General features: G+C 36.5%; 1 protein-coding gene across 6 annotated transcripts in view; it reads left to right on the top strand.

Moving 5' to 3' along the window:
- Positions 1-12,109, top strand: part of PAM (peptidylglycine alpha-amidating monooxygenase) — a 409,388-nt gene extending 397,279 nt beyond the window's left edge. For 3 of the 6 annotated variants that reach the window (XM_036737505.1, XM_036737477.1, XM_036737482.1), the window contains 4 exons: positions 247-300; positions 8,777-8,980; positions 10,404-10,460; positions 11,250-12,109. In XM_036737505.1, the coding sequence (XP_036593400.1) occupies positions 247-300; positions 8,777-8,980; positions 10,404-10,460; positions 11,250-11,434 (500 nt within the window). In that variant the 3' untranslated portion in view covers positions 11,435-12,109. The remainder of the gene's footprint in view (positions 1-246; positions 301-8,776; positions 8,981-10,403; positions 10,461-11,249) is intronic. The other 3 variants (XM_036737514.1, XM_036737497.1, XM_036737489.1) reach the window with 2 other exon arrangements.
- The last annotated feature ends 11,518 nt before the right edge of the window (positions 12,110-23,627 follow it).

Genomic DNA, 23,627 nt, shown 5'->3' with positions numbered 1-23,627 from the left:
CTGAGGGTCCTATGGATAAGCTCAGTATACATATGTAGTATCTAAATGATGTAGTCTTAACCTTCCTTAGTGGCTCAAAATCCAGTATTCATAGAGAGATGATCTAATCTGTGGCTTGTACTTGAATACTTTGTAACAGTAATAATGAATGTATTTGGCAAATTAGTCTTCTAAAATGAAATTATTATCAAAATTGATGCCTTCAAATGCCCTCCTTTGCCCTATTTGTGTTTTTCTGTGTTACAGAAATGGAACATCGATCAGTTAAAAAGGCTGGCATTGAGGTGGACGAAATCAAAGGTTGGTCAGATTCCTATTAGTACTGAGCAACCAAGCCAATTCATGAGGGGTCTTTTTGTGGTTCACAATTGCACCTGCAAAAAAAAAAATCAAGATGGGGGCAGCTAGGTGGCACAGTGAGTAGAGCACCGGCCCTGGAGTCAGGAAGACCTGAGTTCAAATCCGGCCTCAGACACTTGACACATGTACTAGCTGTGTGACCTTGGGCAAGTCACTTAACCCCAATTGCCCTGCCAAAAAGCAAAAAAAAAAATCAAGATAAAAATAACAGTTGATCTGTTAATTTGTTCACGAAGTATATTATGTTTTGAACCTTTAACCTCACACTCACCTGTTGCTGCTGCTTTTTTTCTAATAAACAGAGCTATAATAATGAGTTCAAATGCCCTGGCCTCAAGCGATGGAAAATGTCAGAGGATGTAAAGGATCTGTATTGAGTATGCCAGATCTATTTGGAGAGCAAAGGGTCAGTCACTCTTTTTTTGGAAATCCATGAACTTTTTCAGACAAGCAGAAAGGGCCATTTAAAGAATATAAACAGCAGTCTGCTAATGGGCTCTAATAGTATACGTTAGTATTTAATGCATTCTTGTTGCAGCCTAATTACCAAGAGAAATGAATGCGACTCCATGAGCACTTTTCTTACTATCAAGAGGTATGTAGCCACAGGGAAGTAATAAGCTCATTTAGAATCAGAATTAAATGATTTACTATCTTTCCAGGGATCTCCCCATATTTCTATCTGTGCTCCTGATTTTCAACTCCAAGATATGATTAGAACAGTTGAGAATTCTCATTAATCTCAATTCAGCAGCACACCAACTGAGTTAATAGTTGCTTTAAAATGATTCTTCTGGAATTGTAAATTTGCATTTTAGATTTGCTTGTTTTCCTTTCTCACAAAAGAAAGTTGAACAGAAATGAAAAGAAATAAGGACAAAGAGGGAGTTTAGGGACTTGAAGTAGACAGGAAAATTTAGCTAGCTCGAAGTTGAAAGAGATAAGATAAGATAATATAAAAAATAGTAAGTGTTTAAAATTTTAGGTCTATTATCCAGTTTAAAATTTTAGGTTATATTAACAAAAGACAAGCACATAATTTTCTGATTTGAGAGAAGGCTCTTTTCCCCATATTTCTGATGAGGACACAGATAGCATTGCAAATATAGTTGGAAAAAAAGGGACATGAGGTAGGTGGCTAGCCATTTAAGAGGATTCTACATCAGCAACAGTTACAGGCTATTCTGAAGAGTCAAGGCCACTTAAGTTAAGATGGTGACATGAAAGGTCATAGAAAAGCCCAACTCCCACATAAAATCCAGAAAATATCTGAAAAGGACCCCAGAAAGACTAATGATAAAGAAAATCTGAAAAGTAAGCTCATCTCTCCAGTTAAGAATCACACAAAAAGATGTCGAGAAGCCTGCAGAGGCAGGTAGAGGCATCTGAATGAAGAAGATAGTATGAACACAAAACACAAACGCTTCTATGATGGCAGGATGGGCGGGGTGGGGGTGAGGGGAGGAGGGAGGTTGTCAAGCTAGAGAAATAATCATGCATTCCAATAACTGGACCCAAACCAGTAGAAGTACCGGAGGGAAGTTATCCTGACCTCCCACAAATGGATCTAAAAAGTTAACCGGTACTTTGCATAGATGTGTCACAAGCAAATTCCTATAATCAGCCACTTGAATCTAGATCCAGGGCCTGGCCTGTAACAGTGAAAGCAGGGGACAAAACTATCTCCCATAGGTCACTAAACAGAGAGATACAAGGAAGCCATGGAATCCTCTGAGCACTGGGAACATGAAGGAGGGAGGGCCAACTCAGTACATAGGAACCATTACCAGGAGGCTTGTGCAAGAGTCCAGAGACTAAAGTCATATCCAGCATCTGGCATGAGGCCTGTTATACAACAGCAGAAGCTAGAATTAATTCCCAATTGAAGACTGTGGAAAAAGAAGGAAAAATAAGACCAACTGAGGCCAGAACCTAGAGGTGACCCTTAGGAGACTGAGACAGAAGCTAGAGATTGAGTCACAAATGGGGCCTAATAGCAGTTACTCCAACCACTAATAATCATCGGTGGCAACCAGATCACAAAGAGGATAGGACTTAGCAAAGTTTACTCAACTCATCTAAGAGCGGATTGGTATGAGTGCAAAATGCCAAACCAAGGAGTGAGGCTGAAAATATGAGTAAAGAGAAGAAAACACCAAACACAATTAGAAATACTGTGGATTAAGAGAAGCCCAAGGGGCAAATCCCAAAAAGTAACCTCACAACAACTACAAGCAGAGCCTCACAGAGCAAAACTGGCTGGGCCACAAGGACTGTTAGACTGGCTGGAAGAAATAAAGCAAGGGTTTAAAAAGTCAATGAGAGTTTGGAAGGAAAAAACATAAAGGAGAATAAATAGAACAGAAGGGGGGAAATCACATGGTAGAGTCCATGAAAATTAGAATGGACTAAACAGAATTCAGTGACTCCAAGACACAAAAAGAAATACTTGAACAAAATCAAAAGATTGGCAAAATGGGAAAAAATATAAGATATTTACTATTTTTAAAAACTAATCTAGAAAATAATTCAGGGAGAGATAATTTAAGAATCTTCACACATCCTGAAAACCATGACAAACCAAAAAATTTCTAAATTGTATATTTTCAAGGAGTTATAAATAGAAATCTACTAAATTAGGACTAGAAGGCAAGGTAAAAAAATAAAAGAATGCACAGATCATTTCTTCGGGAAAAAAAAATCCAAATTGAAAACTCACAGGAATGTCATAACCAAAATCTTGCAACTACCTATCATAATATATACATATATATATATATAATACATAATATATACATATGTGTATTTGTGTATATATGTATTTGAATAAGTGGGTGGGAGTAAACAGTTATTAAGTGCTTATGTTTTCATAGGAAAAGAGGTAAGTGTCTCATAAAAATCCTTATGTTTTTATGTCAGAGAGGGAACTAAATGAGAAAAACACAATGGTTTTGTTCTGTTTTGTTGATTTTAAGAGAGAAGACAAAAAAGGAATATATTAGAAAAGAAATGAGGAAGAAAGAGAGGGAACTTACTATTTTATATAAATGCAGTGCATAAAACCAAAAATATAGAAGCCTAGGGAAAGTCAGTGGGGGGCAGCCATATGATTCTCTCTCTCTCTCTCTCTCTCTCTCTCTCTCTCTCTCTCTGTCTCTCTCTCTCCCTCCCCCTCTCTCTCTCTCTCTTCCTCTCTCCCCCCCCTCCCTCTCTCTCTCTCTCTCTCTCTCTCTCTCTGAACTGGATAAAAGAAGATTAAATATACACAGATACACAAATACATTAAACTGAACAATGATACAGGTTGAGAGTGATAAAAGGGAGGGGAGGAACATGAAATGAAGAATAGAAGAGAATAGAGTCATGGGGGGAATAGTAAGAAACAAAACAAAATTCATTTTCCGAGGGTTGATCACAAAAAGTTGATTAAAAAGAGAGAAAAACAACTATTATAGTCTGGATTTGATGAAGAAGAGCAAAGGAGTAGGAACAGACCACATGATTTGCATATTATTAGTGCATATTAGATCCCTTCTCTTTATCAACCTCCTTCTTTTTAAGTAGGGGGCTAGAAGGGAAAGATGAAAAAGTATAACAGGATTTGATGGAGGGAAATGCACAATTAATATTAATACCAGTGAACAGGGTAGAAGATTACTCTATCTGCCTCTGCAGACTTCAGGACATATTTTTATGTGATTCTTGAGTGGAAAGTTGGGCTCATGTTTCAGATTTCTTATCATTCTTAGTCTTCTGGAGACCCTTTTCAGATATTTGCTGGAGTTCACATGGGAAAGTGAGGTAGTGAAATGGAGTCCAACAATATGTTGTTTTCAGGAAGCACATTTGAACCCTAAAGTTTCCCACAGAGTTAAAATGAGGGGCTGAAGCAGAGTTTACTCTGCTTCACATATATTCAAAAAAGCTGGGGTAGTGTCATGATTTCAAACAAAGAGAATAGTAAAAATAGTTATTTGTTTAAAATAGTCTAATTTGATTAAAAATCATGAACAGGGAAACTTTTATGCCAAAAGACAATAATTATATTTATACATAGATTTATGTGCATTTTACAAATGTATGCATATACATATATGTATATTTGTATATATATGTACATACATATATATGAGAGAGGATTTCTCAGCTGTGCATGGTACCTTCCAAAAAATTGGCCATGTTATACAGCATAAAATTTAACATATGAAGAAAGGTAGAAATATTAAGTACCTCCTTTACTGACAGGAACACAATTAAAACCACGATCAAGAGAGGGCCTATGAAGGAAGGATTCAAATCTAAATAGAAACTAAAAAGTGTAATCCTGAAGTTTTGGTGGGTTAAAGAACATATAGAAACAACGGATAATGCCATACTATCTATGCTGGGTTGAAGTTGAAGAGGGGAAAATAAAGTAAAAGGGGGTAATGGTCTGAGAAAGCACTTGAGAGGTTAAGGTACTACAATTTTTAATCAGGTCAAAAAAACAAGGGGTGAAACATAGGGAAAGGTAGAATTATCAGAGGCTATGGTTAAGTAGTGGATTGTAAAAGTTACTAATTAAAGAAAGAGCATTTATGGATCATGACAGTCTAGTATGTGACTATCCCTATGTGTGGATAAGGTGGAGTGAAGGAGTAGATTATAGAGTTTAAGGAGGCTGAAGAATTGAGACGTTAGGGGGTTTAAGGGATTATGTAAGTGGATATTAAAGTCCCCTAGTGTGAGGGCAGTATTTGTGGAGTAGAGGAAGACAGTGAGCCAGGTACCAAACTCCTTGTAGGGGAGGGTCAGTATAATACAGCTATCTTAATTCGAATTGGGTACTTTTCCCCAATTTTTCTAACATTTTTATTTAAAGTTTTGAGTTCCAAATTCTGTCCTTCCCTCCTTCTCTCCCTCTCTTCCCCCCTCCCTGAGACACTAAGCAATCAGATATAGGTTGTACCATGTGCAGTTATGTAAAACATTTGGGTGAAACTTTTTGATTGAGTGGACTTCAAAAGGGGAAAGGTTTTTGAGTGCAAGAGGTAAAGCAAGAGGTCTGGAAATGACAGTGAGAAACAAGGGTCAGTGGGGAAACTTGAGACGGTATCTGCCCAGTAGTAGAGAGGAAAGCCAGTGATGCAGCGTCATCCATCAGCAGGGAGTCAGGTCCCTGTGAGGGCTAATAGAGAAATATGAGAGAAAGAGGCCCAGATTAAAGAAGACTTTGTTCACTATGAAATGGGAATTCTAGTTGTAAAAGTGGAAGGAGTCATCAGGACTGGAAAAAGACATAATTGGGGTAGAGTTGAGGGGCATGAGTATAATAGAACAAGAGAAATGGTCTAACAAGTTTTCTCTTAAATGGCCCGTGACTAATAAGAATAATAAAATGCATAGAAAAAGAAACAAAAGAAACCATAATGGCAGTAATGGGTGGCGGATGAGTAGATGAACTCACTGTCTTTAAGGTGATAAAGTAGAGGTTGGGAAAGGCTTAGGTCTGTTCTTTCACCTGTGTGGACGGTGAAAGGGAGCTGGGTAATGACAGATTGTGGGAAGTGGTACTCAAAGGAAGGATACACATTGCCACTATTATTATTCAATGTAGTTTTAGAAATATTAACTAAAAGACAAAAAAAATTGAAGGTATAAGCATAAAAAATGAAATTATCTCTCTTTGTAAGTGATATGACTGCTTACTTAAAGAATTCAAGAGATTCAATTTAAAATGAATATAAATAATAAATTCAGTAAAAATAAATATATAAAATGAGCCCATAAAAATAATCAGTCTTTCTATACATTACTAATGAAACCCAGCAGAGAGATGGTAAGCAATAGCCACAAAAAAATGATAGCATTTTGTTAGTATATCAGCTTAAAAAAATAAAATTTTTATAATTTCCATGTGGTCAGACTTCACTGTCCTAGGAAAGTGGGTTATAGTGTGTAAATATATGGCACCTACCAAGAATATTTAATATTTATAGTATTATTTTTCCATTTTAAGTAGCATAAGTTGTTTGGAGATATATATGTATGTATTATATATATATATATATATATATATATATATATAATACATACATATGTATATGTATGCATGTATATGTGTGTATATATTCCAAGCACCTTTTATGTCTCATGAAGTATTAAGTACTAGTATATTTCAATAACTTCTAGTAATGTGTATGAAATGTTGTTTAATATGCCACTCTTTTTAAAAAATATATTTTATTTCTTCCCCAATTACATGTTAGGACAATTTTTAACATTTTAAAAAAAGTTTTGAGTTCCAAATTCTCTCTCTCCTTCCCCTTCTCCCTCCCTGAGACAGTTAAGGTGTTACCCTTGTCATGATTATCAAGACTTCAAGTGATGCCTGGCACCTCTGGGTACATTTTTATGATAAGAATAGCAAGGCAGATTAACCTTGTTGTGAATGCCTTGCCAGGACAAGAGGGTTGGAAGTGTCAGAACAAGCACAGACATTTTGTGTTTGTACATGTAATGGGGAGAGGAGCAGGACTTCTCTAAGTATGTAAGTTTTCCTTTTTTGTGACTTTCTAGAGTATATTATATTGTCTCAGCTTCTTTATAATATGTTGTATACTTACAGATGTCTGTATAGATATTATAAAAAAATCCGGAATCATTCTTTTTAACTTATTCATTGTTCAGTGATAAATATGGTCGCCCTTATTCCCATGATATGACAAAATGTTATAGATGAAGTGGAATTCCTTGTTTTCAGGAAGACTCTTTCTCCTATTCTGGTTCAAAGCTTCTTTATCCTTTCTTTATCAGGAGAGCTCCAGATAGTCCATCATACTTTTTCATTCACAATTTCTATGATACTTTATATCCAGAATTCAGGGGTGGGGAACCTGCGGCCTCAAGGCCACATGTGGCCCTCTAACTCCTCAAGTGCGGCCCTTTGACTGTATCCAAACTTCACAGAACAAATCCCCTTAATAAAAGGTTGTGTTCTGTAAAACTTGGACTCAGTCAAAAGGCTGCACCCAAGGACCTAGAAGGCCACATGTGGCCTTGAGGCTTCCCCACCCCAGGTCCAGATCATACCAGGAAAACTCCCAAAAAGCACATAAAATCTTTTTTCCTTCAAATTCCATTATACTTTTTCTCCATATCATAACTATTTAGAGAGACTATTAGTTGTGCCCCTTTAGGCATCATAGAAGGTGTTGAATCCTAGGAAGGTGGAGTGAGGGTAAAGGGTTCAGGTAATGCTGAGATGTGGATCACTCCATTTCTGCTACTCACTGTCATCAAACAATTATCTCTTCCATACCCTGGGAATAATTTAGTAAATTTTGCTCCAGAGAAATGAAAGAAACAGGTCTCTAAAAATCCATAAGAGTACATCTGTATGTACTAAATGTAAACATAAAATTTTCTTCCTGATTTTCAAGCTATTAAGCCCAACTACTGCATCGAAGAAGAGGCAAAGTTGACTTGCATTTTAAGGAAAGATAGTATATAGCACTCACCCTGCCTTTGTGCAAGATTCAGAAACCTTGTACTACTTTGTCAGATATAGCTTTCAGGAGTTCAATAAATGAAATTTATTGTTAATTGTTAACCATTTTGACAATGACATTGGATACGTTAGAGATTTCTATATAAATTTACATGTTCCTTTCTTATCTATAATTTGTTTTATGTATTTGTATACATATAACATCTCCTGTGCAAGACTATAAGTTCCATTAATGTAAGCTACCCTGTCTTATTTATTTTTGTTTTTCACTCAGTACCTTGCACAAGGTGTTTTATAAAAGTTGAATAAGTGAATAAAGAAGAGATGAATGCAAGCAAACAAAATGGGGCAGGTGCCTAGACCTCATTTTATTTCCAGTGCTTTCTATGATTCTTAGAGAATTTCACATATTTTCTTTGCCCTGTTCTCTCAAACTGTATTATGGGGATCTATCAACAACATAGTACTATCATCATCAAAACGTTTGCTAAGCCCCTTCCTGTATATGTACTGTGGCAGGAGCTACAGAAAGTAAGTTAAAGAGGCACAACCAGTCCCTTAAAGGCACTTTGTAATCTAAGTCTGATCCCACTTATGTAGGCAGATATAGAAAGACTATGCCAAAAACTAAGAGGATCTAAGAATAATGTATAAATTAGAGAATTACATTCTGTTCATATAAGAGAGATCTATGCATCTGGTGGTGAAAGAATACTACAGGAAAATCGGGGAAATTGAGTTTGAAGGTTAAAAAAAGTTTCAGTGATTATTACTGAATCCATAATTATTTTTATTATTATCTTGTTACTTTGAAAGAAATTCAAAGTCATCAAACTTACAAGTTCTCTTTTAATGAGCCATAATTGATTTGGGGGGAACTGAAAAATGTGAGTTAGGTCAATATTGTGAACTCTTCTTCCTTTGAAGAAACAGAGACAGTTGTTGAAACCAAAGTGGAAAACAAACCCCAATCACCTGAGCTGCTGAAGATGCAGGAGAAAAAGAAATTGGTCAAAGAGACAGGCTCTGGAGTTTCCTTTGTTCTTATTACAACCCTTCTCGTAATTCCAATTGTTGTCCTGCTGGCTATTGCTGTCTTTATTTGGTGGAAGAAAACGAGGGCCTATGGAGGCAAGTAAAATTGAACAACTTTACTTTGGAAGCATAGTTTTGAAAAAAAGTGTGTTTAATATAATTTGCTCCTAAGAAATATAGTCTGACTTTTTCCCCTTTCAGAGTCATCCCTTTCAGGTTTTTTTTTCTTTCTTTGACATCATTGAATATTCACTAAATATTACATATAGTTTCTCCATCATTATAGAAACTGCTTCTGGAGCCTCCAAAATTGAAGTCTTTAAGTCAAACTTTAAGTTTTTACTTTAGGGGCAGCTAGGTGGTGCAGTGAGTAGAGCATCGGCCCTGGAGGCAGGACCTGAGTTCAAATCCGGCCTCAGACACTTGACACATGTACTAGCTGTGTGACCTTGGGCAAGTCACTTAACTCCAATTGCCCTGCCAAAAAGCAAAAAAAAATGATTAAATAAACTTAAAAAGTTTTTACTTTAAGTATAAAGATTACACATAGATAATTTTCTCTAAGTTAGGGATCCACGAACTTGTTTTTCTTAAAATATTTTGATGACTAGTTTCCTTTAATACTTCATTTCCTTTGTAATCCTATGTATTTTATTTTGTGTATTTCAAAATTTCATTTAGAGAAGGGGCCCGTAGTCTTCACCAGACTGCCAGAAGAGTTCATGACCCAGAAAACATTAAGAGTCCTTGTCCCAGTGGGACTTGTTGAGGTCTACTATTAAGTAAAAACATAACAGAGCAGAAAAATGGGTTTTGCTGAAGCCCCCTGGAGAATCCACAGAGGACCTGGTGCTAGACTTCTAAGTAATGGCCCCAACATGCAGTTCCAAAAGTGAATCTTTCTGCTTAGTCATTCTGGCTCCTCTGGTTGCTGTGTCACAATTGAGTGCTTAATTTTTCCTTTTATAGGGTTTTGAACATATATGTTTAAATTAAATTAATCTTTCCTAGAAAGTGATTAAAGTTCTTCATAAGAAGAGATGTTTAAAAAGGAAATAAGGAATATCTGGGTATAAAAATGTGATTGATGCTCTTAGCCCCAGATTCCATATAGGAGAGCCCTATATGAAGGGTTTGTTAACCTTAGGTAATATGAGAATGCTCCCCAAACATTCATGGACTTTACTTTCTTTTAATCCTTAATAAGGAGATTAATTATATGCATAGGTAGGAACTGTTTTCTCAAGCAAGAGGTATCCTTAAGGCAAAAATAGCACTCCACAATCCAGAGACCGTAACCTTTAGCAATCCAGGTTACCCAATTTTTGCAAACAACCACTGTACTATAAAGTCTGGCATGTTGCTACTGATTTTTAACTTAATATTATATTGCAGAAGGCCTTTTAAACTTTTTTTAACTGATGATCATTCATGAGATCCAGATAATGTGCTGAAAGTTGCACTTCTGAGGCAAAGATGGTGGTTGGGGCTCATTCTGAAATGTGCTATCTCTTTCCAGCTGATTCTGAACACAAACTTGAGTCAAGTTCAGGAAGACTACTAGGAAGACTGAGAGGTATGTCTGTGACCTTTTAGAATCCATTTACTTCGGATGTATTCAGGCAAAGTCAACAAAAAACCCATGTCTCTGAAAGAGCAAGCACATATTTCATATTCTCTCTTTGAAAATTAAACTTCCAAAGGATTCAGGGTTACATTTTCCCAGTGGAAAATCCAATGAGTCAAAGAAGGTGTATGGAAATATGGTACCAGCTATTCTCCCCTTCTGCGCATTGCTATTCTAAATTATTTAATACTCTCTGCCTGACTTTCATCTCACCACTATTTGTCTTCCATAAATTTTCTACCATTCCTGCAGCATGTCAGTAACTGTCATAGTGGGTAAAAGCTTTTTTTTTACAGTCACTGGAATGAACAACTACTTTATTAAGAGCAATTCTACACAGTCTTAGAAATAGCAAGACTATGTAGACTGTTTATCCGAAGTGGTCCTCTGCTGACACATAGCCTGGGGAGCTTTGTTTTCACCTTATGAGATCAAATTATATTATATGTGTAATGTAACTTTTGCGAACCTTAAAATGCTCAGTAAAAGTTATTGTTTATGTTAAGTTACAAAGTGAATGACAGCACTCTTTTTCTGTCAAATGGGTTCTTCTCTTCTGGTGTCCCTTATTCTCTTACATCCTCCTCTTCACCCCCCCTCTTATAATGTCAGTCGCTATTAATATGAATAAGATTTGGAAAAAATGAAATATACTTTAAAAGCAGCCAAGGATGAGAAAATTGGTAAATATTCCTAGAAACTTCATTTTAATTATATGTTAATACTTTCTTTATTCAGGCAAAGGGAGTGGAGGTCTAAACCTTGGAAACTTTTTTGCGAATCGAAAAGGTTACAGTAGAAAAGGGTTCGACCGCCTTAGCACCGAGGGGAGTGACCAAGAAAAAGACGATGAAGGCAGTGAATCAGAAGAAGAATACTCAGCACCTCCACCCCTACCAGCTCCTGTCTCTTCCTTAAACTAAGCCTTGGATTTCTTTGTTGTACCATTTTACCAAGAACACCAGATTCCTTTCTCTTTCGCACGTTGAAAATTTTGTGTACTTAATTGTAAACTGCACTAGTCTGTGTGGGACTGTACACTTTTGGTTTCTTCTTTTGGGTTTAGTTTGCTTCTGTTTCAAGTGGAGGAGTGTCTTGAAAGATCATAATAGTGCCATTATCCTTGTGTAAGCATCTACAAAAGAGAAAGAGGGAAGTCCTCTTTTTCCGTCACAGTACTATTTTAAAGGAAGTAGTAGTGTTTGCTCAGTTACAGTTTGGAACTTTTCTCTATGTGTAATGATCCCATTATCTGCTTTCACACAGTATTTTCCCAATAGCTCTTCCATTGCCAATTTCTTTCTTTGGTGCCTTTCTTGTCCAGCGTTCCCAACCTATGGCAGTACAGAAAAACTACATGCTACAAGAAGATAAAGCTGCTAAATCGCCTTCTATTTTTTTAAAATCACTAACATTATATTGCAATGAGGGAAAGAAAAAAAATAGTCTCTATTTAAAAAAAGAGTTTTGTTTTGTTTTTAATTTTCTTCAGTTGGTGTGTTTCTGGGATGTCTTATTTTTAGATGGTTACACTGTTAGAACGCTATTTTCAGAATCTGAATGTAATTTGTGTAATAAAGTGTTCTCAGAGCATTAGCTGTCAGAGTGTACTTTGCAATTTTTGGATATTTTTAGGTTTTGTATACAACTTTTGTAATGACTACACAGATCACAAGTACAGTGAAATTTTATCAATGACTTCTTCAAGTAAAAGAAAAGTGCTATTTTGTGTAAAAATTAGAAACTATTTTGTTATGTAGCAAGTAATATAAAAAAACAGATCAAGAGTTTGCATACATGTATAAGAATTAAGCTCTCTTTAAATATTTAAAGAGGAATTTTGCCTGTATATCAACCTGCAGGGTATATATATATATATATATATATATATATATATACATATACTTTAATAAAACATGATCCTAGCTAAGAGGAAACCTGTGTCTCCAATTGCATATGCAAATGAAGATAGTCAATCAGTGTAGATAAAGTTTTTCCCTTACAACTAATTTTTAGTTCCTCAAAACTTCCATATATTTATATAGCAAAGTCTTAATTACCAAAAATTTGTCAGTCTTTTATTTGTCTCCTGAAGACCTATTTCACAATAAGAGTGAATAGAAATCACTTCAACTAGACATTATATTCATGATTCATTAAGTACAGTTTGCTAAGGACCTAGATAACATTTCCCTAAAAGTAGAAGCAAATTACAATCAGCTAGGTGGGACAGTGGTTAGAGTGTAAGGCCTGGAGTCAGGAAGATCTGAGTTCAAATCCGGCCTCAGATATGTACGAGCTGTGTGACCCTGGACAAGTCACTTAACCTGTTTGCCTTAATCCACTGGAGAAGGAAAGGGCAAACGCTGTAGTAGCTTTGCCAAGAAAGCCCCATAACAGGGTCACAAAGAATCCAACATGACTAAAAACTACTAAACAACAAAGAAGCAAATCCATTGCTTCATAGTTGTATTGTAATAATCAATTCAACAAATCAACAAGCATTCATTAACCACCTACTATGTACCAAGCAAGGTGCTATTCACTGGGGATACAAATACAAAGAATAAATCAATCTCAATTCCCAAGGCACTCCATCTAACAGAGAAGACCTTAAGAATATATCAGTATCTACAGAATAAATATAAAGAGAATAAACACAAAGGAGTTAAATAAAAAAAATCGGAGAGAACACATACTAGAAGTTGAACAGATCAGAAAAGGCTTCATATAGACGGAGATACATAAGCTGTATCTTAAAGAAGGAAGTGGATTCTATGAGACAGTGGTGAGGAAGGAGTATATTCCACATATGGAGACTTCCTGTGGCAGAAGAGGAAAGAAAAGATTTGGAACAGCTACTATGACTAGTGGGATAGAGAATCAATTAAGGAGACGTAGAAGGATTACTTTATTGCAGTGAGCACCAAGTTGATATTAGATAATGTTAATTTGTCACAGACCTGTACTGTTCCATGATTTCCTCCATTGGGCAGCCCATAAATAATACGATTGATATGATCCAGAGTTGTGGTTTGAAGAGATATAATTGGCAACTGGATGAGGGAACAATAGATTAGAGAGTAGAGAATATAATAGAGCTGAAATTATTTTCTAAGGAGATCTAGATTGGGAAAGAGGGTGGTATACTGGGTGTAGGGGTGAACGTCTGAGAAAGTACTAACTGGAGTGGAGAAATTGGAGGTAATGGTGAGGATGAAGAACAGGGATAAGGAATTGTAAACATAAAGTTGAAATTACAAAAGATTATGTTTAGATAAAGAAATTTTGGAGTTCATAAAGTCCCCTAGTATGAGGGCAAAGATAGAGATGGAAACTGTGAGACATACACTTAATTCATTGAGTAGGGATTGCGAATGTCCGAGAGGGTTGGGTTCTGGATTAGGGGATATATTTGGATAGTGTAGACCTAAAAGAAAGAGAGTTTAATGTGATAGTTGAAGAGAAAGAATGGGGCAATGGAAAGCAAGCAGTACTGTGGCTCCCCTACCACAACTAATGAATGAATGGAGGGATGAAGGAGTGTGAGAGAAAGTACAAAAAGTGTGACTGAGGAAGCAGCATTGTCATGATGAAGATAAGTCTGAATCAGCACCTAATGATGGGAAGAGTGAGAGAGAAAGTGATTTTAGATGAGAAGAAATTTGTTTGTTGTAGAGCATGTTTTCCAGATGGCCCAGTGCAAGGGGTAAGCAAATTTCAAAAAGGACATTGGGGAAGTAGGATTGAGGTGAATGGGAATGAGGGAGCAGACATCTGGGGTTGAAGAAGGGGTTCTGGTTTTTTAGCAACCAGGGTTCAGTATTATTAGTACAGGGAGAAGAAAAAGGAATGGGAATGTGCTAAGTACTGATAAATGAGTTTAAGCAAAGTATAATCGATGGAGAGAAGTCCATGAAGGGAAGCAAGAAATTAGTTCAAAGACAAGGTCCCAACCTCATGGCAAGTGTTCGTGTTGTATCCTTTAAGGCCTCCATCACAACCAGGGTGAAAAATAATGCTTGAACTATCTACTTGACATGATGCTCTGCTGAAAGTGCTTTGTACACTGTAATTTGTCATATGAATCTGAATGAATTCTATAATTTGCTCTTTGACCCATTCATTCTTTAGAATTAGATTATTTAGTTTCCGGTTTAATTTCAAACTATGCTTCAACAGCTTTTATTAAATGTAATTTTATTGCATTATAGTCCAAAAAGGGTGCATTTAATAATTCTGTTTTTCTATATGTCTTTCTGAGGTTTTTACACCCTAATACGTGGTCAGTTTTTGCAAAGGTACCATGTATGACTGAAAAACAGATTACCTCCTTTCTTCTCATTCAGTATTCTACAGCAGTCTATCACATCTAACTTTTCTAAAATTCTATTCATATCCTTAATTTCTTGTTTATTTTATGGTTAGATTTATCTATATCTGAGAGGGGTAAATTGAGACCCCCTATCCTATATAGTTTTATTGTCTATTTCTCCTATAACTCATTTAACTCTTCCAAGAATTTGTATTCTATACCATTTGGTACATATATCAGTACTGATATTAATTCATTGTCTATGGTACCTTTTAGCAAGATGTAGTTTTGCTTTTATGTCTTTTGATTACGTCTATTTTTGCTTTTGCTTTGTCTGAAATCATAATTGCTACCCCTGCCTTTTTTACTTCAGCTAAAGATAATAGATTCTGTTCCAACCTCTTAATTTAACTCTGTGTGTCTTTTGTTTTCAAGTACATCTCTTGTAAACAACATATTGTTGGATTCTGGTTTCTAATAGATTTTGCTATCTTCTGTTTTATGAGTGAGTTCATCATATTCACAATCACAGTTATAATTGCTAACTGTGTGTTTCCCTCCATCCTGTTCTCTTTTGTTTATCCTTCTCTTTTTAACCTGTCCTCTCCTCAAGAGTCTGTTTTGTTTCTGATACTGATTCCCTTAATTATTTGAGCTAATTCTAAATGTGAAGTACATTTTTCGTCCTCAGTTCTCCCCCTAACATCTTCCTTTTACTCTAAGAATGATTAAATTGTGAGTGGGAGGGTCTAAAAAGATACTTAAGGCATATGGAAGCTAACAGTATACCTTACATATTTTTATTTCAATAGCTACAAAGCCCTGCAGTTCCCAAGCTGTTCAAACCCTTCTTTTATAATATTTGTTGCGGTGCTATTTGACTTTTGCAACTTTTCAGTAGTTCAGGTGACTAGCTTTGCACATATCTTATGTTCAGTTACATTAAATGTTTTAAAATTACTCCAGAACTATTACTAATGCACGGATACTTGGGAAGAGAAAATGGGGCCCGAGGTGCTCAGTAGAGCTGTTAACACGTTTATATGAATGCTGAAATGGCTCAGCTTACAAAGTTAGCTAATTCAAACTGGCATAATTGGTTTACTGAGAAAACAAAAGCATGGACTTTGTGATAGTATTTCTTGATATAAGCTGAATGCCTCATTTTTGTGAGATAAAGCATAAGATTGTTATTTACTGAAATTTTCTGGAGGAAAAGAATCAGTGCATGAAAATGGGTATCAGCAACATACAATAGTAAAAGTAAATCACAAAATAATTTCTTCCTTGTTCTAAAAATTCTTCTTTGATGCATGAAATAAGTACATTAATCCTCTAATAGGCTCATATCTCCAAACTCTACCCTAATTATACAAACTGGATATTTATGAGACTGAGTAGAAATTCCCTGTTTACTCATGTCTCCAACTGTCTTCCTCTTAACCCTGAATGATATATGTGTATATATATATATATATATATATGCATATATATATATATAAAATCTTAAAATACTTTTTCATATCTATACACCATTGTTATGAGATAATTTATGGAGTCCTGATTGTGTAATTGTTGGACTTTTTCCTTTAAATTAATACTGAAAGGTCAACCTTCCTGAACTAAACTAGCTACAATAAGAAGGAAAGGATCATTGGATTCAGAGTCATTGCAAAGGACCTTAGAGATCATTTAATTCTACATCCTTATTTTACAGATGAGAAAATTGAGGCCCAGAGAGTTTAAGTCCTGACCAAAGTCACATTTAGTAAGTACCAGATGCAGAATTCGCCCTGGGTCATGTGTCTCCAAATTTACTGCTCTTTCCATTCTGCTTCATTTCCTCAATATTAAAAGAGTTTGAAGCTAGTGCTTCCTATGAGGGAGTAAAAGACAACTTGAATTTTTCAAGGAAACAAGATAATTTTCTCAAACATTCATTTCCTTTGAGAATGAAAATCTGACCCAGAACAAACCATTAGTTCTAGTATATAATAATGTAAAGAATTCGTAAGTGTGTTTATGGAGTACTTGAATGTTTTCAGAGTACTTTCTTCACAATCATCCCATAAGATAGTGCGAATTTTATCTTTGCCACTTACAGAATAGGAAATGAGTTCAGAAAGGATGAATAATATGGACATGGCTGCACAGAGACTAAGAGTCAAGGTGCAAACTAAAAGTCAAGTTATTCAGCAAACATTTATTAAGCACCTACTAGGTACCGGATACTGTGCTGAATGCTTGAGATACAAAAAAAATTTTTTTTAAAAAAGTCTGCTCTCAAGAAGCTCATGGTCTAATTTAAGACACGTGCAAGCAACTACATACAAACAAGACATATACAGGGTAAACTGGAGATAATTAACATAGGAGAAGCACTAGAATTAAGATTAAGAAAGGCTTCTTGCAGAAGGTGGGATTTCAGCTGGGAGTTTTAAGGAAGGCTTGGGAGCCAGAAGATAAAGACAAGAGAAGTATCCCAGACATTGGGTACAGCCAACTAAAATGTGTGGGATAAAAATAAATAAACAAACAAATAAACAAATGAATAAATTTAATATTTTTTTGAAAAGAAAATGTAGTCAGGTGATGGAGCGTCAGATTTTAGGAATGACAATAAGCTCAGGGTTGCTGGATCACAGTTCATGGGGATAAAGTGTAAGAAGACTGGAAAGATAGGAGGGGGCCAGATTATGAAGGAGATTAAAAGCCAATCAGAATTTATATTTGATTCTGGAGGCAATAGGGAAATACTGGAACTTATTAAAGTGGGAAAGCAGGGAGGGGAGAGCAGAGGGATAGTGTCATGACAAGACTTGTGTTTTGGGGAGATAACTTTGATATCTGAGTGTACAATGGACTGGAATGAGTAGATCAGGGGTGGGGAACCTGTGGCCTCGAGGCCACATGTGGCCCTCTAGGTCCTTCAAGAAGTTTGGATTCAGTCAAAGGGTTGAACTTGAGGGCCACATGTGGCCTCGAGGCCACAGGTTCCCCACCCCTAGGGTAGATACTTGAGGTAGGGAAAACAACCAGCAGGCTTTTTCAGTAATCTGGGTATGTGACCATGAGGGCTTGTACCATGGCAGTGGCAATGTAAGACAAGAGAAGAGGTATATATGAGATGTAGTAAGCATAAAAATGATAGGATTTGGCAACTGATTGGATATGGGAGAGTGAGAATGAGGAGCTGAGAGTGATAAGTAGATTGCGAGCCTGGGTGCCTGGGAGGATGATAGAGGCCTTGACAATAATAAGGAAATTAGGAAGAGGGGATAATTTTAGGGGAAAGTTAATGAGTTCAATTTTGGAAATGTTAAATCTAAAATATAAGATACCTAGTTTGAGATGTCCAACAAGCATTTAGAGATGTGAGAGAGGAAGTCAGCAGAGAGGTTAGGAGTGAATAAGTAAATTGAGAATCATCAGCCTAGAAATGATAGTTGAATCCATGAGAGCAAATAAGATCACCAAGCAAACTAATACAAAGAGAGAAGAGGGTCGAGAAAAATTCAGAGAGTATCTTTAAATTTCATTTGTAGGTTTAAATTCTACACATCTTATGTTCCACAGCAAGGACTCCAGCTCAATCAATAATTTTCTCTACTGATATCTATAATGAGGACTTAGGATTGTTCCTTTTTTTATAATTTTTTTCCTTTTTATAATTAATTAATTTATTTTTAGTTTTCTTTTTCATTTCCATAAGATTCTGAGTTTTGAATTTTCTCCTCCACCTTCTCCTCTTCCCTCCACCCTCCTCTCCCCTCCCCAAGATGGCATGCAATCTGATATAGACTCTACTTATACATTCATATTAAACATTTTCACATTAGTCATGATATAAAGAAGAATTAGAACTAAAGGGAGGAACCACGAGAAAGAAGAAATAAAACAAAACAACAGAAGAAAAGGAGAGGAAATATTATACTTCCATCTGCATTCAGGCTCTGGATGTGGATAGCATTTTCCGTCATGAGTCTTTGGAGTTGTCTTAGATCCTCGCATTGCTGAGAAGAGCTAAGCCTATCGAGGTCAGTCATCACACAATGTGGCTATTATTGTGTACAATGCTCTCCTGGTTCTGCTCATTTCACTCAGCATCAGTTCCTATAAGTCTTTCCAGGTTTTTTCGAAGTTTTCCTGCTCATCATTTCTTACAGCACAATAGTATTCCATTACATTCATATACCACAACTTGTTCAGCCATTCCCCAACTGATGGACATCCCCTCAATTTCCAATTCTTTGCCACCACAAAAAGAGCTGCTATAAATATTTTTGTACATGTGGGTCCTTTTCCTGTTTTTATGATCTCTTTGGGATACAGACCCTAGGATCTTTCTTAAGCCAATAAGAGATTATTCCTCATAACAGACATGAAATGGTTTATCTTATGTAACAGTGAACAACCTCTCACTGGAGATCTTCAGGCAGAGGATAGATGACTGCTTGTCAGGTATGTTATGTTGGAGATTCTTTTTCAAGTATAGAATGAACTAAATGATCATCAAGGTCCCTTTCAAATCTGAAAGTCTTTGCTTCTGTGATTCTACTACCTAGAATTTAATTTTGAGAATGAAAACAGAGTAAGAACAAGACTGGGAAGCCCTTAAAATCCCAGTAGAAATCAAACCTTTTTGTATCAAGATCAGATTAGAGAGAAAGAAGAATGGAGGGTGGGAAGAGGAAATGTGAATGTGCATTTTTTTTTTGCTGCCAAAATTTGTGCTCTCGATTTTAATCATTATTTCTTACAGCCAAAAACAGACTTTATAACTTACTGGTTGTGATAGTTGAATACAATGCACATCACCATAGTTGAAAATCTTAGTGTCCAAGATTTGAAATAAATCAGAAAGGCTTTGATTCATTGATTTATTTTAAGAAACTGTGCTATGAACAGAGATATTCAATGACTGTCTACATTCTCCTTGCAAGAAACTCCTGATATGAATAACCTTTTGTCCTATGTTTAACAAGACAGCATAACCAAATGTTGGCTTTTAAAAAAGGAGAAGGAAGGGGCAGAGTCAAGATGGAGGAGAAAAGGCAAAGACTTGCCTGAGCTCTGCCAAATTCCCCTTCAAAGTACTTTTAATAGTGTCTCAAAACAAATTCTGAAGCATCAGAACCCACGAAAGGATGAAGTGAAACAATTTTCTACCCCAAGAAAACTTAGAAGTTTGGCAGGAAAGGTCTGTTGCCGCAGGGTAAGAGTAGAACATGGTCCAATGCAGGCTGTGAGGACACAAGCCATGACACAGGAAACCAGCAGCAGGCTTTGGGGGTGACTGAATCAGCAGTGACAGCAGCTGCTTCTAGAGTTCTCAGCCCACAGATAGTAAAGGGGTTGGACACCTGCTCAGAAAGAGATAACAGGAGTCTCTTTGCTATCACTAGGAGCAGGACTCTGTGGCATTGCCCACAGTTGGACCCAAATCACAGTCCTAGGTCACAGTTCTAGGGTGAGGAAGAATACTAGCAAACCTGAGCTTGCAACCACAAGGACACAGGGACTCTCATTACAATTCCAGGGCAGAAAAGAGAGCTTGTGGTTATTCAAAGACCACAGCACAGGTCAGGTGACTAGTAAACACACCTCTCTTTAGATCATACCATCCTGAAAGAACTGAAAGAACCCCAGGACTAGGTCTGAAAACAGCTGCACAAAAATACCCTGAGGCTTGGGACAGTGCCCCCTCCATTCAGCAAGCACAGCCCAACTTTAGTAGAAAGCTAAGAGTCAAGAAATAGGCTGGAAAAATGAGCAAACAACAAGAAAAAAAGATTTTGACTAGAAAATTACTATAGTGACAGGAAAGATCAAAATACAAACTCAAAAGAAGAAGACAAAGTTAAATTGCTAACCAAAGCCTCAAAGAAAAATGTGAATTGGTCTCATGCCCAAAAAGAATTCCTGGGAGAGCTCAAAAATTATTTTTAAAATCAAATAATAGAGGTAGAGGAAAATATTGAGAAAAGAAATGAAAGTGATGGAAGAAAATCATGTAAAAAGAATCAACAGCTTGGTAAAGGAGGCACAAAAAATACTGAAGAAAATAACAAAGAGAGATTGGGCCAAATGGTAAAGGAAACACAAAAATCCAATGAAGAGAAAAATGCCTTAAAAGGCAGAATTGGCCAGATGGAAAAATAAGAACAAAAATTCACTGAAGTAAAGAATGCCTTAAAAAGTAGAAATGGCCAGATGGAAAAGAAGGTACAAAAGCTCAATGAAGAAAATAGTTTTTTTAAAAAAATTGGAATTGTGCAAGTGAAAGTGTTTCAACAATCCGTCTAGCAGCTGTTGTGGGGGTGAAAGACCGACACAAGCCCAACAACAAGAACACTACCAGCACGCTGCAAAAGCCCAGGTTCTTTTGATCTGCTTTAGTAAGGAAAGCAATGTTAAGGGGTTGACAAGTTTACTTTAATTCAGCATACAAATATCATTCACTTAGTTCAGGGGAAAAAACCAGCACCCTGAACTTCGGGACAAATACAAACAAATTACAAACATCGACAGACAGACCAAATATAGTTCATAGTTACCAACATCTAGGTTCAGCCCAGGAGTTCATAACAAGGGCTGGTCCAGAGTCATGCGCACCACCACAGCTGTGGGTAAGAGCTCCAAAAAATAGAAAGCCAAGCCCTGGTTTTATATCTTTTTAAGGGTCAAGGGTGAGTCACACATGCGACTCACCCACATGACCTAGAACCATCACAGCCAATCACATGACCTAGAATCATCACAAAGAGGTGACTTTAACCCACATGGTCTAAAAGCCTCTGATATCCCAAACATGTCACTCAAACTCATGTTTAAACTAGACCCTCCCCTGAGGCAAGGAAGTCACCAAGGACTGCCAAATCTAATCAAGGAAACAAAGGCCAAACTCTTCAAGGGCACTTGGTTGAACTGAGTGCTAAAAGCCCATTTTGTTTACCAACACAGAAAGCTAATGACTCCACGAGACATCAAGAAGCAATAAAACTAAATCAAAAGAATAAAAAAAGTGAAATGTCTCATTGAAAAAATAACTGACTTGGAAAAATAATTTAAGAATTATCTTACCACCTGAAAGCCATGATCAAAAAAAGAGTCTAGACATTATCTTTCAAGTAATTATGAAAGAAAACTGCCCTGATATTCTAAAACCAATGGGTAAAATAGAAATTGAAAAAATATACCAATCACCTCCTGAAAGAGATCCCAAAATGAAAATTTCTTGGAATATTATAGCCAAATTCCAGAGCTCCCAAGTCAAGGAGAAAATATTGCAGGCAGCCAGAAAGAAATAGTTCAAATATTGTTGTGTCACAATATTTAGCAGTTTATACATTTAAAGGATCAGAGGCCTTGGAATTTGATATTCTGGAGGGCTAAGGAGCTTGGATTATAACCAAGAATTACCTACCCAGCAAAACTGAATATAATCCTTCAGAGGAAAAAAAATGGATATTCAATAAAATAGAGGACTTTCAAGCATTCCTGATGTAGCAACAATTTTTCTGGCAGCTGCTGTAAGGGTGTAAGACCAATAACCCCAGCATACAGAAGGGCTGCTAACACAGTTACAAACAAGTTACCAGAGAAGAACCAATGAGTCTGGGTTACAAAGCAGTTACAGCTTGCCCAGAGTCTCAACACTCCTTAAAAGAGTATGCCCCAAAAGTCAAATGCCAAGCTCCCCTCATTTATATCCTGTTCAGAGTCCTGAGGACTCTGACCTCACCCAGGCTGGGTGTGTGAAAGTTCCCCACCCCCAGTATCACATCATATATAAGTCAATGACTGCTGATTGTCCGAATGCTGAGAAATAGACTTGACAGTCTTAGCATCCCAAAAGGGAAGAACAGGGAAAAGTCTGATTGTCTTAACACCTGATGAAAAGACCAGAGCTGAAGAGAGAATTTGACTTTCAAATACTTTCAAGACTTTCAAATACTTTCAAATACTTTCAAAGACTTTCAAAAAGACTCAAAAGAAGCATGAAAAGGTAAACAAAATAGAGAAATCAAGGAATTCAGTAAGGTCTACTTGTTTATTTTCCTACATGGGAAGATGACACTTGTAACACCTAAGAACTTTCTCATTATTAGGGCAGTTAGAAAGAGTATACATAGAAAAAGGGCATGGGTTTGAGTTGAATATGATAGGATGATCTTTAAAAATAAAATGAAGGGATGAAAAAGAGGGATGAACTGGGAGAAGGGGGAAGGGACAGGTAGAATGAGATAAATTCTTACATAAGAGAGGCAGGAAGAGTTTTTTTTACAGTGGGGAGGGGAAGGGTGGGAGATGTGAGAGGTGAGTGGGAGCATTTGAACTTTACTCTCATCAGAATTGGCCCAAAGAAGGAATAATATACTCACTCAGTTGGATATAGAAATCTATCTTACCCTGCAAGCAAGTAAGAGGGGAAGGGGACAAAAGAAGGGAATGGGGCTAATAAAAGGGAGGGCAGATTGGGCAAGGCAGTAGTCAGGTTGAAAGGAAAGAGTAGGATAAATAGGAAGAAATAGGATTTAGGGAAATAAAATTAGTAATCATAACTGTGAAAAATATTTTACAAGGCCTTATTTCTCAAATAAATAACCAAGTCAAATTTATAAAAATAAGAGCCATTTCCCAATTGATAAATCATCAAAGGATATGAACAGCCAGTTTTCAGACAAAGTAATGGAAACTATTTATAGTCATATGAAAAAATGCTCTAAATCATTATTGATTAGATAAATGCAAATGAAACAACTGTGAGGTACCTCACCTATCAGATTGGCTATTATGAT

This window comes from Trichosurus vulpecula, chromosome 1 (assembly GCF_011100635.1).
Source record: "Trichosurus vulpecula isolate mTriVul1 chromosome 1, mTriVul1.pri, whole genome shotgun sequence".
Taxonomy (NCBI): domain Eukaryota; kingdom Metazoa; phylum Chordata; class Mammalia; order Diprotodontia; family Phalangeridae; genus Trichosurus; species Trichosurus vulpecula.
Note: the sequence above shows the minus strand (reverse complement) of the source record. Positions and strands in the feature narration are given on the sequence as shown.